The sequence below is a fragment of the Brienomyrus brachyistius genome, chromosome 19 (genome assembly GCF_023856365.1).
Source record: "Brienomyrus brachyistius isolate T26 chromosome 19, BBRACH_0.4, whole genome shotgun sequence".
NCBI lineage: Eukaryota > Metazoa > Chordata > Actinopteri > Osteoglossiformes > Mormyridae > Brienomyrus > Brienomyrus brachyistius.
Window position 1 is genome coordinate 18,086,101 of NC_064551.1, and position 15,478 is coordinate 18,101,578.

Consider the following 15,478-nt stretch of genomic DNA (forward strand, 5'->3'; position numbering starts at 1 on the left):
TGGTTTCAGTGATGGTAAAGAAGCCGCTGCTTAAGGCATCACACCCCGTCGGTAACCGCCCCGTATAAATCCGACCTTATCTAGTTAACTGTGAACCTTTCTTCATAGTTCAGTGGCCTGTACTGCGAAGCGGGGTTATTGACTTATGGGGGTAACTTGTCGGATTTAGCGCACCACAGTTTAAATGGACTTCATATTTGTTCACTTACGTTTTCCCCAGATCACCTTAAATCCGACAAGTTACCAGATAAGCCAGTAACCCCCCTTCGAAGTTCAGGCCCCACAGCACCGGATTCTGAGACACAAACAGCACTTTTTACAGCCCTTTATTGTACATTTTGTGTGTGTGTAAAGAACCAATACAAGAGAGGAACAGACTCTTCAGTTTTAATAGAGCGAAAAGGCCAAGACAATTATCATGGGGTAATGGGGACTCAGAGAGCTGAACTCAAGTGACTCTATACATGTATACAGTCAGCACTGCATAGATGTGCAGCACAGCAACACCAAGATTTTAGAAACACCTGAAACATTAAAATAACTTCTCATATTAATCGTATATTATACAGTAGCACTAATATTTATATATATTACGATTCTGTGACGCAAACCATTATAGTTTTGGCTTACACTTTTACGAGTCTCTGCGATCTTTCAGGCAAGTTCCTCAAAACTATTCCCATCTTTCACAGCCAACTCGCAATAATCGAAACTGTGAATATCAAACTTGCTAAACTGGACAGGTGACTGCAGTGCCGATCCCAGCACAGGAGCCCCAACGTTCCCTTTAACTTCATGTTTATCACAATTTGCCATTAGTTAAAAGCACCAAAAACACCTGAGAACACATACCGTCCGTGGTCACTGTACTGGGGTGGCTGTGTTCATACACTTTGGCCTAATGAAAGAGGATGTCTGAACATCTAATTGGCAAAAAAAAATCACGATGGAGGAAGATGAATGAGGATACTGAAGACCATCAACTGAAATATTAGTTTATTGTTGGTACAAATCAACACGCTGTCAGAGAAGAGAGCAGCAAACTATTTTGTCCCAGTGAGGCTTATTTGTTATTACAGGACGGAGCTCCTTATCTCACAAGCACTGATACAGTCAGAGGGGGCGCTGTGTTCAAGACGCTACATGCTATCAGACCTCCCCAACCGTCAAAGCCACTGCAACCTCAGACAGTACAACCTCCCTACAGCGATTATTAGCATCAGGCAAAGTAGTTCAATTGACCAAGACCCTTCCGGCAGGTTCTCCAGTGACTCCAGAGGCTCCTTCACCCCAGAGTCACTGTGGATATGCTTCAACAATCATGGCATGACCCTAGAAAAGACACAGACATTAAATCAGAGTGAGACAAACATCCTACCGAGAGAAACACTGGGTGTACATAATGCTCTAAAGTAATAAGTTCATAAAAAGGGTGAAAAGCCTTAGGTACTGCGAAGGAGGTGTTCTTGCTGTGCGATTATTCTGTCTTATCCAGCAGTTAAAAAGCAGATGAAAACTGGCCTGTACACAGCGACTCCCTGCGTGACGTGTCCTGCGCAGGGCAGATTTACAGTGACCCAGGAGCCCCACGGCTGCCAGATTACCTGCCCTCCTGCAGCACAGGCCGCCACCAGTCCATACTGCCCCCCCTCCTTGCGCAGCCTGTGAGCTGTGGTGGTCACCAGCCGGCAGCCGGTGGCCCCAAACGGGTGACCCAGGGACAGCGAGCCTCCCCAGGTATTCAACTTCTCCATCGGCACCGACCCGACCTAGACCGACAGGACCACTATCAGGTGTCTGAAGATCAGCATTAACTCTCAGCTCTCCCAAAATTCAACAACACTGCTTAAATTACCTTCGACTTCTTTCCAACATAGGTCTGGGCAAACCAATCCGAGTCCATGGCTTTCAGGTTCGCCATAATTTGGCCCTAAAAAACAAAACAAAAGCAAAAAACAATTGCAGCAGGTTAGACATTATCCCTTACAGAGGAATCACAAATAGCTTACGCAACTATTATTGTCCATTCTTGTACACTGCTTTGAAGAAGAATGTGATAAATGTACATTTCATATTAATTTAAAAGAAACATTTATCCAAAGTGGGTCAGACAGTCACAGCAGCAATTAAGGGTCTTGCTCAAGGACGCAACGGTGAAATCACTCTACCAACCCTAGGATCTGAACCAGCGACCTTCTGATCGCCTGCTGAGCCTCATGTAAACACACAGTCCCAGGCAATGATATGCAATGAACAGTAACAAAAAAAAATCTAACAGCAAAGGCAAACGGATGTGCAGTGTACTGCTCCCACATTTACCCAGTTTCTTATACCACGGTGGCAGCAACATGCTGCCATACAGATGAACTACAAACTCACCGCAAAAGCTTCATGGAATTCGAAAACGTCAATATCGGCTAACGTCAACCCGGTCTTCTCCAGGATCTTCGAAGTGCTGTAAGTGGGCCTGAAACGGTCCAGAACAGCTGCATCAGAGGACCCACAGACACACGGGTCATCGCCCAGAGACTCTATGTCATACACACACAATTTTAGGAAAACAGTGTTTCTCCTAGATGTCCAGGATGCTTTGGACATAACAGGACAGGAGTGGAGAGGACAATCACCCATAGGATTCTTTGTCTGGCCCAATATTTTACCACTTAATTAAGAGTAGATAAATGTCTGGTTGGACAGGTTTAACCCCTCAATGCAACTCACCCTAAAAGAAGCTGATCTTTCGGGTCTTGGGACACAAAGACAAAATCTCTGCAAAGGAAACATGGCACTTTAAATGTCAAATGCAAAATGACTTGCCGGAACCGGCAGACAACTGATGTGAACAACTCCATGAGGCTGAGGACCCCAACCTCACGCGCACGTGGCCTGGCTGAGGACCCCAACCTCACGCGCACGTGGCCTGGCTGAGGACCCCAACCTCACGCGCACGTGGCCTGGCTGAGGACCCCAACCTCACGCACACGTGGCCTTGCTGAGGACCCCAACCTCACGCACACGTGGCCTGGCTGAGGACCCAACCTCACGCACACGTGGCCTTGCTGAGGACCCAACCTCATAATGCCCCCTGTCATTAGGGGTGACACCAGCCTCGCTTACCTCAGATACGCTTTGGGCTTGAATCCCATGGCCAAAGCCTTCTCTTCTGACATGATGAGAGTGGAGGAGGCGCCGTCGGTCTGCTCAAAACAGCCGCCCAGGGGGAGGGAGACAGGAAGCGTGGGCATTAGCGCATGTTAGCCAAACATGTTAGCTCAGCTGTCTGTCCACTTACCAAGAAGGAAGAGTTGGCGGCAGTGACTGTGCCGTGGGGCTTGATGAAAGCAGGTTTCAGCTTGGCCATCTGATCCAAGGAGCTTGGGCGGATGCCGTTGTCCTTGGAAACCATGCCCTTCCCTATTCAGGTGGAACGAGTGCCACCCTTAGAGCATCCCATGCACCAAACAACTCCAGAAGCTAGTGTGAGACAGTAATGCTTTCCTGCTAACCTGCATCCCGCTAACCTGCATCCCGCTAACCTGCATCCCGCTAACCTGCATCCCGCTAACCTGCATCCCGCTAACCTATACTCCGCTAATCTGCTGCACACTAGCCAACAGTCTGCTAGCCCACACCCAATTAGCACATATCCCGCCGGCTCATACCCCCCTAAACCGCAATCCGCTAATCCATACTCCCTAACCCACGGCACGCTACTCAGTACCTCGCTAGCCCATTCCTAGCAAACCGGCACCCACCTGGCACACTGATGCTGAGAACATCACTGAGGAGCCCGGCATCCTGTGCCTTCTTGGCGAGGGTGTGGGAGCGAAAAGCGAACTCGTCCTGCTCCAGGCGGGTGACGCCAAAGGCGGCCGCCAGTCGGTCCGCGGAGTGACCCATGGTCTCCCCGGTGGAGAACTCCGCCACGGCAGGCAGCTGTCATACGGCAGTGGGAAGAGGGGATCAGAACAGTCACATCTCCAGAGTACAACTTCACTACACCAGCAAAGCGGAGCAAAGTGCAGACGGCACCTCAGGGGCAAAGTGGCTCAGTCGCATCTTGCCCAGCAGCGCCATCCTCTGGCCGAAGGTCTTGGCTTTGTTCAGGGACAGCATGGCCTTCCTCATCTTGCGACTGTGCCGGATGGGAACGTCGGACATGAACTCGACTCCACCCGCCACCACGGTGTCACACTGTCCCGCCGCTATCAGGCCGACAGCTGCGTGGGAATACCGACGGCACGTCCCTCAGTCAGTAACGGGAAGCTGACTCGCCCCACCCCCTCAAAGTTTAAACCAGGCCCCCGCTGAGGAAGACGGGCACCCAGAAGCACCTACCGGTGGTCATGGCCTGATTGGAGGAGATGCAGGCCATCGTTACCGTGTGGGCTGGGATCTTATCAGAAAATCCGGCTCCAAGAGCGGCCTGCAGGCATTACCAAACGAACCAGAGCACATCAACCACGGGCTCTTACTAAAATGTGACAGCCACTTGGGATCTCAAATCCATTCTGAAGACAGCTAACAGCATCTGAACAGAGTGGACTTCAAGCCCTAAGATCGATTTAGGAAATGCATAGAACATTCTGGCGGAGTTCAGTGCATCACGAAGATTTGTTTCAGTGGCTTGGACGCTGACCAAAAATCAATTGTTCAAATACAAACTACAAAGACCATTACAAAGCCTGCTCTGGATTGGCAGCCAGTTGACCCACTATCCAACAGACTAAGATGAGAAGAGGAACATGGTCCTGCTTTCCAAGCAGACACACTGTCAGCAGGCATCAAAGCCTCAATCGAACATATTATATCTGGTGTCAGGAACATAAAACCATAGTTTCTACAGCCAAATCTCCAAACTGTAGATTTAGGAGTGCTTACCTCTCTGGCAACATTACTGGTCTTCACCTCCTGAATCACTGTACCAAACACGAGGTACTCAACCGCGTCCTTTGGGAGGCCGGTCTTAGTCAGGAGACCCCTGGAGTGAGAAGATAAGTCCATCACATGATCCTTCAAGACAGCTAGCAGAACATTCCGGAAATTATAATCCACAGTTCACGATATGACACCCCCCACAGAAACGAATCCACATTGTCAAGCATTAGTGACCCTCATGTCTTCACATTGCCTTCAGGCCCGGCTCCCTGCTTATAAAGAGAACAGCTGCTTACTGGAGAGAAGCTCTGGCCAGGTCATGGGGCATCAGATCATTGTATCTGAACAAAGACAAACAGATGAGACTTAAAGTGCACTTCATCCGACAGACAACTGCTGAAAAAATGCTAATATATTAGTGCTAAATCAGGATCAGGAAGACAGCCAGAGGATGAGAAAAATACAACCAACATGATTACAAGAACTGAGGCCCCCTGGTGCCTGAAATCCAGTATTGCATTGTGGACCTGAGTGAACTTGACAGCCCCCACTGACTGGGCAAACAGGACACACACATGGCCACCAGCTACATCCCCCTACGACTGCCTGCAGAGGCCAAAGGATGGTATATAAAGCCAAAAAACATGTACATGAACTGAGCATGCAACGTTCTACAGGCCCCATAACATGTTACCTCAGGAGACATGGTCAAACGCGTGCAGATGACTTACGTGGTACCAGCCATCAGAAAGGGTGTGCGGACCCCCTCCACTAAAACGATGTTCTTCACACCAGCTTTGGCCAGGGTCTTTTTGCTTTTAGGTTGACCTTTTTGGACATTTTTCAAAAGCCAGGAAAGAAACGCACAATGAGTTGGATAACTGGCTATTTATCTACTGGTCACACAACATACTCTACAACAGCGATTATCAACTCGTGGGTCGCAACCCAAATTTAGGCTGCAGCAAGTTCTCAAAGGGTGACGAGGCAGAGTTGGAAATGTATGCATTTTTTTCAAACCAGCAAGCTTCTATGCTGATCCACGATCAAATTTCCCAGCCCACATCCTAGAATTAACCTATATAAACCTAATGCAGTGTCTGTGAACCTAATGCACTGAGGGTGTAACATCACAAACTTTATCCTACCTGGAGCCTGGAGGTGAGTGGATGTGCTTAGACATCTGGCCACTAAAAAAAAAAAATCAATAACAAACAGGAAACAAGTGATCAACAAAGACCCTTCCAAAGTGAAATTACACCAATTACAGTGGCTTTCACTGCCCCATCTTCATATAAGAGAGAGAAAAGTTCACCCTGGGAAGCAGATGATAACTTAAATGTTACTTTACCAGTATGACCAACCCAGGATGAGGTCACTGGGCTGTTACGGACACTATTCATTAGCATCAGTGCCATTTTCACCTGAAAGACAGAAATAGCAACTTCACCACACTGCGGCCATTAGACAAGCTTTGCTCTGGGCACCAACTTAAACAACAAACCATGATACATATATAATACACGGTAAAATAGGTGCGCGATGCCTCTGATCTTTGGCGTCTGTCTGTTTGCGGTCTGGCATGACCTTTCACCTACTTTCCACTATGTCTCGAAGGGCTCGCTAAATCAGGGCCAGCAAGGCAGGATGTGCGCAATACAGCACAAATTTCCTTTAGTGAGTTCGGCTGAACACCCCAGCTCCCAAACACAGCCACAGCGTACGGTTACACAGCCGGTAATGACCGCCATATACGGACACTCAGCCGAGAGCACAGATAACTAACAGACCGCCACCTCACACACAGCTCAAAAAAGTATTTTGCTGCACGGAGATAAACCTATGTTTAACACGTCTTTATATTAAAATATATGCATGAATAATCTTACAACTTCTCAGAGAGTATCCACACGGGCAACACTTCCCCACCTTCGCCTACAAGTCGCAGTTCAAGTGCGCTGCTGTCTACTACACAACATCTCCGACAACTTCGTCACGGCATCAGGACCCCAAAATATAGCTGTTGGGAACTATGCCTGCCATTAATGTGAAGCTTTAAAGTCCTCAACATCATTTAATTAAAGCAATTTTCCATTTTAAGACGTTATTATTTGTTTAATAGTGAAATAAAGCCGATCCTACTTATTATTTTATTTGTATTTGCACTTAATGTTTTATTTTTTATAAGGGTAAGAGTCGGTCACCCCGATGGACAGCGATCGTACCCGTCTCCGCTGTCAATGCCCACTTGCAGCGACTGACCTGCCCTCGAAATGACTGGCATTCGTGCAGTGGGCATTCTATCCAAGTTCGCTACGAGCAGATGTTGTCTGCTTACAGGTAACGGAAATGTCCAGCGGTTCAGAAGGGTGTGTGGACTGCAGGCTTTGCGGTAGATCAAGCTGCAACCGACTGCGAATCTGTTGGAATAGGGATCTGTCGCTGGTGGTGACCTTTCACCTAGTTAGTAATGCAGCCAACAGTATTCTGCGTAGTTCTTAGAGCCGTACAGTAAAACACGAAAAATAACGTCAAAGATATGCATTTTCGTTACATGGCCATTGTAAGTGATTTATAATGGATTGTGATTTTTAACTTGACTGATCAGTGTGGTAATTACATCTGCCACATAAAATAGGTGCATTTAAAGCAACTCAGCTTTTTCTGTCAGGCGGGTCTGAATTGTAGTGCTTTCACTATTTAAGAACCTCTGCAATGTATCCAGATTCAATTGTGCTTTTTCTCAGTTCGCTGCTTTGCCTGTATTTAAAAAAATGTTAAATGTTTTTTTAAAGTATGGATTGTTTAAAATGAATGTTGACATAAAAGTGATACATGTGTAAAAGGAGAGAAAGTCATGGTGTGGCCTCCATCCTCCCCTGACCTCAATCCAATTGAGGACCTTTGGAGGATCCTCAAGCAAAAGATCTATGAGGGTGGGAGGCAGTTTACATCCAAACAGCAGCTCTGGGAGGCTATTCTGACATCTTGCAAACAAATTCAAGCAGAAACTGTCCAAATACTCACAAGTTCAATGGATGCAAGACTTGTGAAGCTGCTATCAAATAAGGGGTCCTATGTCAAAATGTGATGTGACCTGTTAAAACGTTTAAAAAGTTAAAATGTTGTAAAAGTTTGATTCAAATAGCTTTTGATTTCAGTACATATGCTGCAAACACAACAGATGACAATTTTCAGTTCTTTACAACTTATGAAGTGTTTTGAAGCTTACTGTGCATAATAATTCATTGTTCATCAAACAGTTCATTGTAAGTGTTTTATTTAACAAAAAAAGTACTGTAATCATTAGGAGATTTGTTCAATAAAATTTGAATTGCACTCTTAATAGTTGATAACATGAGAATTATTCTGACTGTTGTTTACATCACTTATTTAGATAAATGAGAAAAATATCATTTGCGTAATAATTTGGAACAGGGTGTATATGTGCATTTCTGCTTTTTATTTAATCAGAATTGTATTTTGATGTAGGTTAATTTTGTAATTCGAACCAAGAAGTAATTAGTGCATTTGCAGTAATGATAACTACACCTATGTCTGTGTTTTCTGCTTTGAAAGCAGCATATCTCAGTCATGTGTGTTTCTATTATTCCTGATTGGATATTTTTTTATATATTAATTGATATATTCAGAATATGAATATGTGTGGTAGTTTCACTGTCATATTACTTGTGAAAAAAAAACAATTTAACTTTTCATTTTAATTAAGATTATTTTAAATTATGTCCCCAGAGCTCTACAAATATGGTAATTCTGAAGGTCATTATTTTATTTTTATATTATGTTTTTTGTGGCTGTTTAATATAGCAAGGCCCTTGCCTTCCTGTTGTATTATTCAGGCTGTTCTGGGAGTTGTAAGTCTAATTTTTTACTGTATTGTATCTAAATCCCATTAATACATAGATCTACCCCCCCCCCCCATATCTGATGTGAGATAATTGCAAGCTGCATCTTTTAAAAAGAAATGACGCTTGATTTGCCATTTGTATAGTGGAATGCTTATTTCCACATATACCGTCTTGCTCTCCTTTGAGACATACACACTAGTGTGAGTGAATCTTAGGGCCTGCCAGTATGCAGCGCCCCTGGAGCAATCAGGGCTCAAGGGTCCAACAGCAGCATCGGTCTGCTGACCTTGGGATTCAAACTGGTGACCTACTGTTCACGAGCACAGGGTCCTAACCTGCTGACCCCCCGTTACCTTCGTAACCCTCATTCCTGGAAAACATTTAATCTTGAATGGAGGGGTTGGAATGTGGTTTGTATGTCAGCAATCTAGGCCACAGTGCGTCCATTTTTATGTTGCTAATATGATGGCGTTAACCAGCCATCTTGCTAATGTTGACCCCGCATGACCTATCTCTGTAGTTTCCATTCCTTTTATGGTTTATGTTGTTGACCAGCCTCTGTTCTTCATTACCTACGGTATGTGCATGTTATTCAGTTACTCCTTATAACCACTCATGTTTCCTGTTTTTATTTCTTTAGGCTATACCTTCCGTAACCTTACAGTTTTATCCACCATGTCAGGTAAACACATTTAGCTTCAGCTATGTGCAAAAGCTTAAAACAGAGAATCTGTTCAGTACTCATTCACACCTCCCGCTTTATGCAGCTCGGACGTACGTCAATTACGAGGTCAAGGATGACGTGGCTGTCATTCGGATCAATGACCCGAACTCAAAGGTACCTGTTCCCTGTGCCTGATAGTTATGGTCGGGGGGGGTCACATGCTCTTTGCACAGATGTGGCTGCTGATCCAGCTTTTCTGTGGTATGTGTCTACTGCGCGATCGCAGGTCAACACGCTGTCGGTCCAGATGCAGAGCGAGATGACCCAGGTGATGAATGAGGTGTGGGCCAATGGTGCCGTGAAGAGTGCCGTCCTCATTTCCTCCAAACCTGGCTGCTTCATTGCCGGAGCAGATATCAAGTCAGTGATCCATTCCTGAATAAAACCTCATCTAAAGTTTCAGACCCTGCTCATTCAGACCCCCTCACTCTCGTCATACTCTCCTACCAATACTGTCACTACTACTATTATTACTGCTACCATTGCAATAGTAATAATAATAAAAATGCTTTGATATTTGCTGTGTCCTTGTGGCCTCCGTTGTTCTCAAATATACTTTCTCAAATGCTTCCGGAAACCCTGAAAGCATTGGATATATTGAACTGATCTCCTAACTTCTCTACACCACTGACACCTGCTGGCAGCGACTCGGAATGACATCTAAAGCCTCACTCTCAAAATACAGCGGTCCTTCCACACGCATTACTCTAGTATTTACCTGACAGTCTTTAGTATCTCAGTACATGGGACTGCTTTTGTGTTTATAGGACGCGAGAGTCTGGAGACAGTTCAGATTTTGACTCGCGGGAGACCAAGGACGGAATCATGACTCATCAAAGCTAAAAGCAAAATGAACACAGCAGAGACACTTTCGCCTGCACTGCTGTCTGGTGAATGGAGAACCGTTTTACTCTGTTTGTTCTGCCCATAGCATGATCGAGGCCTGCAAGACTGAAGAGGAAGTCACTGCCATCTCTCAGGAGGGACAGAAGATGTTTGAAAAAGTCGCCAAATCGCCCATTCCCATCGTAGCAGCCATTAACGGCTCCTGTCTGGGGGGGGCTGGAGGTGAGCCTCGCTGAACCCTTCTGTGTGGCCAGATGTACCGGAGTAACTCTGTTCCAGAAACATCTGAATGTACTGATTGCTTGTTACTGATATGAGGGTCACCCCTGCCTCCTTCCGCGCTCTCATGTGACCACCTGGAACGCCTCACGCTGTACATGAGTGTCCCTCTTTCAGTTTGCCATCGCCTGCCAGTACCGGGTGGCAACGAAGAGCAAGAAAACCATCCTGGGGACCCCAGAGGTCATGCTGGGTCTGCTGCCAGGGGCGGGGGGCACACAGAGACTGCCCAAAATGGTGAGGATATGAATATGCACTTTGATCCAAAACGATGTACAAAAAAGCTGGGTTAGCCATTCCCTGGGGCAGCTGGCCCAAAAAAATCACTCTGTTGACGCTGGGATTTGAACCAGTGACCTTCTGATCACTTACACAGCATCCTAACCCGCTGAGCCATACTACCCTCCCCTGCAGATACAGGGTGTTTTCACCCTCGGGATGTGAATAAGAAATAGCAGGTTGTGAGATTGTTTTCAGTTTAACCATCTTTATTCTCTCCTGGGTGTCAGGTCGGTCTTCCTGCCGCTTTCGACATGATGCTGACGGGGAGAAACCTGAGTGTGGATAAAGCCAAGAAGATGGGGCTGATCCACCACCTAGTCAATCCCCTCGGTCTGCTGGACTCTCACATGACCGCTGACCAGTTTCTGTCGACTTTTCTTGACATGTTTACGCATTTCTATGGAAATGAGGTTCACTGATCACTCAGTTGCTTATTCGTAGTACAAATACTGTTACTTTTAATTTTCTCAGGTCCCGGCCTTAAACAGCCAGAGGAAAGAACGATCGAATACCTGGAAGAGGTTGCAGTGGGTCTCGCTAAAGGCGTTGCCAGCGGGACTGTCCCCGTTAAGCCGCAGAAAAGAATCATGGAAAGTCAGTAGGCTGACTGACTCGAGAAGTGATGTCATCATGTATCTCCACTGCTTTCATTTGCAGGATATGAAAAGATTCCAGCATCGTAATCTGATCGCATCCCACAGATAATTGGTTGTAATCATTACGGTGATGATACATTTCTACGGAGGAAATAAGAGTTCAGTTCTTTACCTGCTCTTTAGAGTATGTGGAAAATAACTTAATGAAAACTCTCTCGGTGAAATTTATTTAACCATTTGTGAGTTTAGTAACTTACAGATCCTTTCTCGTAGCATAAAATAGACCAGGGCTCTTCAAATCTGGGCCTCGATTGCAAACCTAGGCCTTGTTTACAGTTTTTCCAAGTAATGACTGATTCTGATTGGCCACAGAAGCTTCACACCTGGCTCACAGGTAAAGGAAGGCTGGGAAATCAGCAGGGCTCGGACCTTGAAGACCATGATTTGAACAGCTCTGGTAGAGAAGATCCTGCTTGTGCACCCTGGAGCCTTTCTGAAGCACATAGTTGCACCTCCATTTTTCTGATGCCCCTTAATCCCATTTAAACCTTGTTATCCTTAAGTCATTCACTCGTGTGTCCAGTCCTGCTATAGAGCCTCCTTTCCTCTTATGGTCAGAGATGAACCTGTCTGACAGCCAGGGTCCTTCATCTCTTACTATAAATCTCTTCACAGAGATACAAGATTACGTCATGGGGATTCCATTGGTACGCCAGCAAATCTATAAAACCGTCGGCAAGAAGGTGGCGAAGCAGACGAACGGGCTGTATCCAGCCCCTCTGAAGATCATCGAGGTATGTGAACCAGCACGGCCCTTGGAGGTCATCCGTCCCTCGAGCCTTTTGTTACAGCCCATCCCCTTAGGGCCTCGTCCCAGATCTTGTCTGTCCTCCAACAGGCCGTTCAGGCAGGACTGGAGAAGGGCTCCGAAACCGGATACGTGGTAGAGTCACAAGTAAGGAAGCCTGAAAGGGACAAAATGTTTCCTGGGAACGGAAGGTGAGACATGGCTTTAGCCTCTGTTTTTTTTCTGTCCTTGTAGAATTTCGGGAAACTAGCGATGACCACGGAATCCAAGGCCCTTGTTGGCATTTACCATGGTCAAGTGACATGTAAGAAGAACCGATTTGGGACTCCGGAAAAGGAAGTGGCGTAAGTAGAGATATGTGGCGATGTCACCATGCTGCCCCGTCGATCTTCTTCAGCTGGTTCTTCCTTACTTTCAGTGTGACGTAATATATTATGTATGTATGAAAATCTTCCAAACACTACTGATGATTTTTCATGTCAGGAAGCTGGCAGTCTTAGGAGCCGGACTGATGGGAGCAGGAATTGCCCAGGTGACCGTGAACCGGGGTGTCGGCACTATCCTGAAGGACACTTCAGAGGTGGCACTGAGCAGGGGCCAGCAGCAGGTTTACGATGGGTGGGTGTGCACCTGCAGCTGACAGCCACCAGAGGGCACAGTCTTCCTGTCAGAGCACATAGGTCACTGGCCAACAGCGGCCACACATAATCATTCGCATTTCTTAGGTTTAACGAAATGACCAAGAAGAAGAGGATTACAGCCTTCGAGAGGGATACCAGTATTTCCAGCCTCATTCCACAGCTGGACTACAGTGGCTTTGACAAGGTGGATATGGTCATCGAAGCGGTTTTTGAGGACATGGATTTAAAGCACAAGGTCCTGAAGGAAGTAGAAGCAGTAAGTGAGACACTCATTTGCTTTAACTGCTCAAAAAGTCTCATGAAAGATGCCTGAGCAGCACTGTGAATTGTTGTTGAAGGTTGTACCGTCTTAATAACCTTCAGACCGGAAACATCTTCACTTTTAGCTGGCTGATGATGGTAATGTAAACAAGCTCTGCTACGATACTTTAACTCATCTTTTTAAGGTAATACCCCCTCACTGTGTTTTCGCCACCAACACCTCTGCACTTCCGATTAAAGACATCGCTGCTGTAAGCAAGAGGCCGGAAAAAGTGAGTAACTGGTCTAATTGGTCAGATTCAGACCATACAAAGTGAGTAACTTGTCTGATTGGTCAGATTTGGACTGAGCATGTCAAGTGAGGCACCTGATTGGTCAGATTAGGAGCAGACAAAGTGACTGACCAGCCTAATTGGACCAACACCCTGATCCGAACTGCCGCCTTCTCAGGTCATTGGGATGCACTATTTCTCCCCGGTGGAGAAAATGCAGCTGCTTGAGATAATAACTACTGACAAGACGTCTAAAGACACGACTGCTTCTGCCATCGCCGTCGCCCTCAAGCAGGGCAAAGTCGTCATAGTCGTGAAGGTGGGTCTGTCTCTGTGGACATACTCAGTACTCAGCTACAAACCGTCTGTTTGTGTAGCGTACTTGCTGGAAATATTGTTACAATTGCACCAGAACTCTTTCAAACATTATTAGTTGTGATGGGTAGTCTTCTTCTAAAAGGGGTAGTACAGTATTATATAGTACATTCTTTGGCAGCCTTTGAAAGCACGCATGGATTATTTTAGACTCTTGAGGTTCTAGTAGATGGCTGTAACCTCCTTCTTGTTTATTTGCATTTTCTCCTGTCCTCATAGGACGGTCCTGGCTTCTACACCACCAGGTGTCTGGCTACCATGATGGCAGAAGCGGTCCGAGCTCTACAGGTACTCTGCCGCCCCCCCAGGAAAGCAGAACGCCCTTGTACCCAGTGGGAGGGTTAACGCTGCTGTTGTGTCCCCCTTAGGAGGGCATGGGCCCCAAGAAACTGGACTCTGTCACCACCAGTTTTGGCTTTCCAGTTGGTGCTGCCACCCTGCTGGACGAGGTTGGCATCGACGTCGGCACCCATGTGGCCGAGTACCTCTCCAAAGCCTTTGGCTCACGTTTCGGGGGAGGCGATATCGAGGTTATGAAGGCCATGTTAGAGAAGGGGTACAAGGGTAAGGCACGTGAAGGACACTGTCCGGTCTCCTGGCTGAGCTGCGGACGCTTTGTAGACGATTGCAATGTTTGCATTCACTTGTAGGCCGCAAGTCAGGAAAAGGGTGTTTCATCTATGAGAAGGGATCGAAGAAGAGGAAGGTCAACCCGGGAGTTGAGGAGATTATGAAAAAGTTCAAATTGGCTGCACCGGCATCTGTGTAAGATGGTCTGCTTGGCATCACCCCAAACCGCTCTGTTTTCTCTATAAATGGTATGATGAACGCTGGATCCTGTATCCTCAGATCTTCGGACTTGGACCTGCAGTTCCGCCTCGTGTCCAGGTTCGTGAACGAGGCCGTGATGTGTCTCCAGGAGGGGATCCTGAGTGGCCCGGTGGAGGGGGACATCGGAGCCGTGTTCGGATTGGGGTTCCCTCCCTGCCACGGAGGTGAGAGGCAGCCAATCTGCTGACCACAGTGTCTTACCTGGATACCGTTACGAGAACCTATCCCCGTCTCTAGGGCCGTTCCGGTTCGTGGACTCGTTCGGGGCGGACAGTCTGGTGCAGAAGATGAGGAAGTTCGAGGAGGTGTATGGGAATCAGTTCACGCCATGCCAGCTCTTGCTTGACCACGCCAAGGACAGCAGCAAGAAGTTCCACAAGTAGCTGGTACAAGCAGCCGCAGCCAGCGTCCGCCAATTCGCAGCTCTGCCATTTCCCATGGGAACCGAAGTTTGCCTTGTTCGCCAATCCTCTGTTTGGCTCTCAGTACCCAAAGTACTCTGAGTACTGCGTTGGAAGCTTTTGATCATAAAGCGCTTGGATGTTTTTCCAAATCGTTCCTTCCTAGTTGCAGGACGCCAGCCTACAATTATAAATGTACTCTGCACTTTTTCGTTTGTTTGAGTTACGGGTTAGTGCAAGATTAACGGTCATGCACTTATTTGCCTTTAATTTAATTCAATGAAGGAACAAAATTAAGGTAACCAATGCAAACCAGTCTGCACTAGTCACTTTGAGTGACGGATACATGATTCTGATTTATCAAATGCAGCAAATAAAAAAAATAATAAAAAATGACCAGGTTACTGTACAATTT

General features: G+C 46.6%; 2 protein-coding genes across 3 annotated transcripts; one reads left to right on the top strand and one right to left on the bottom strand.

Annotated features, from left to right (window-relative positions):
* Positions 1–981: 981 nt before the first annotated feature.
* Positions 982–6,896, bottom strand: hadhb (hydroxyacyl-CoA dehydrogenase trifunctional multienzyme complex subunit beta). Of its 2 annotated transcripts, none has more exons than XM_048985332.1 (16): positions 6,768–6,896; positions 6,230–6,302; positions 6,027–6,068; positions 5,610–5,706; positions 5,175–5,219; positions 4,882–4,981; positions 4,339–4,426; positions 4,033–4,220; positions 3,756–3,936; positions 3,293–3,414; positions 3,118–3,197; positions 2,722–2,769; positions 2,380–2,467; positions 1,856–1,930; positions 1,605–1,769; positions 982–1,332 (listed from the first exon to the last, which is right to left on the bottom strand). In XM_048985332.1, exons 2-16 carry the CDS (start codon positions 6,294–6,296, stop codon positions 1,297–1,299), a joined length of 1,422 nt encoding a protein of 473 aa, XP_048841289.1. In that variant the 5' UTR covers positions 6,297–6,302; positions 6,768–6,896; the 3' UTR covers positions 982–1,296. The 2 variants fall into 2 exon arrangements, with proteins under 2 accessions (XP_048841289.1, XP_048841290.1); XM_048985333.1 differs by having other exon boundaries at positions 6,808–6,878.
* A 183-nt stretch (positions 6,897–7,079) lies between these two features.
* Positions 7,080–15,475, top strand: hadhaa (hydroxyacyl-CoA dehydrogenase trifunctional multienzyme complex subunit alpha a). Its single transcript, XM_048985334.1, has 20 exons — positions 7,080–7,218; positions 9,388–9,429; positions 9,515–9,585; positions 9,698–9,831; positions 10,403–10,539; positions 10,700–10,833; positions 11,106–11,208; positions 11,350–11,472; positions 12,150–12,268; positions 12,373–12,429; positions 12,517–12,626; positions 12,766–12,900; positions 13,008–13,179; positions 13,370–13,456; positions 13,635–13,775; positions 14,051–14,119; positions 14,200–14,395; positions 14,482–14,596; positions 14,681–14,826; positions 14,900–15,475. The coding sequence occupies exons 1-20, from the start codon at positions 7,152–7,154 to the stop codon at positions 15,043–15,045; spliced, it is 2,304 nt and encodes a 767-aa protein (XP_048841291.1). The 5' UTR covers positions 7,080–7,151; the 3' UTR covers positions 15,046–15,475.
* Positions 15,476–15,478: the final 3 nt, after the last annotated feature.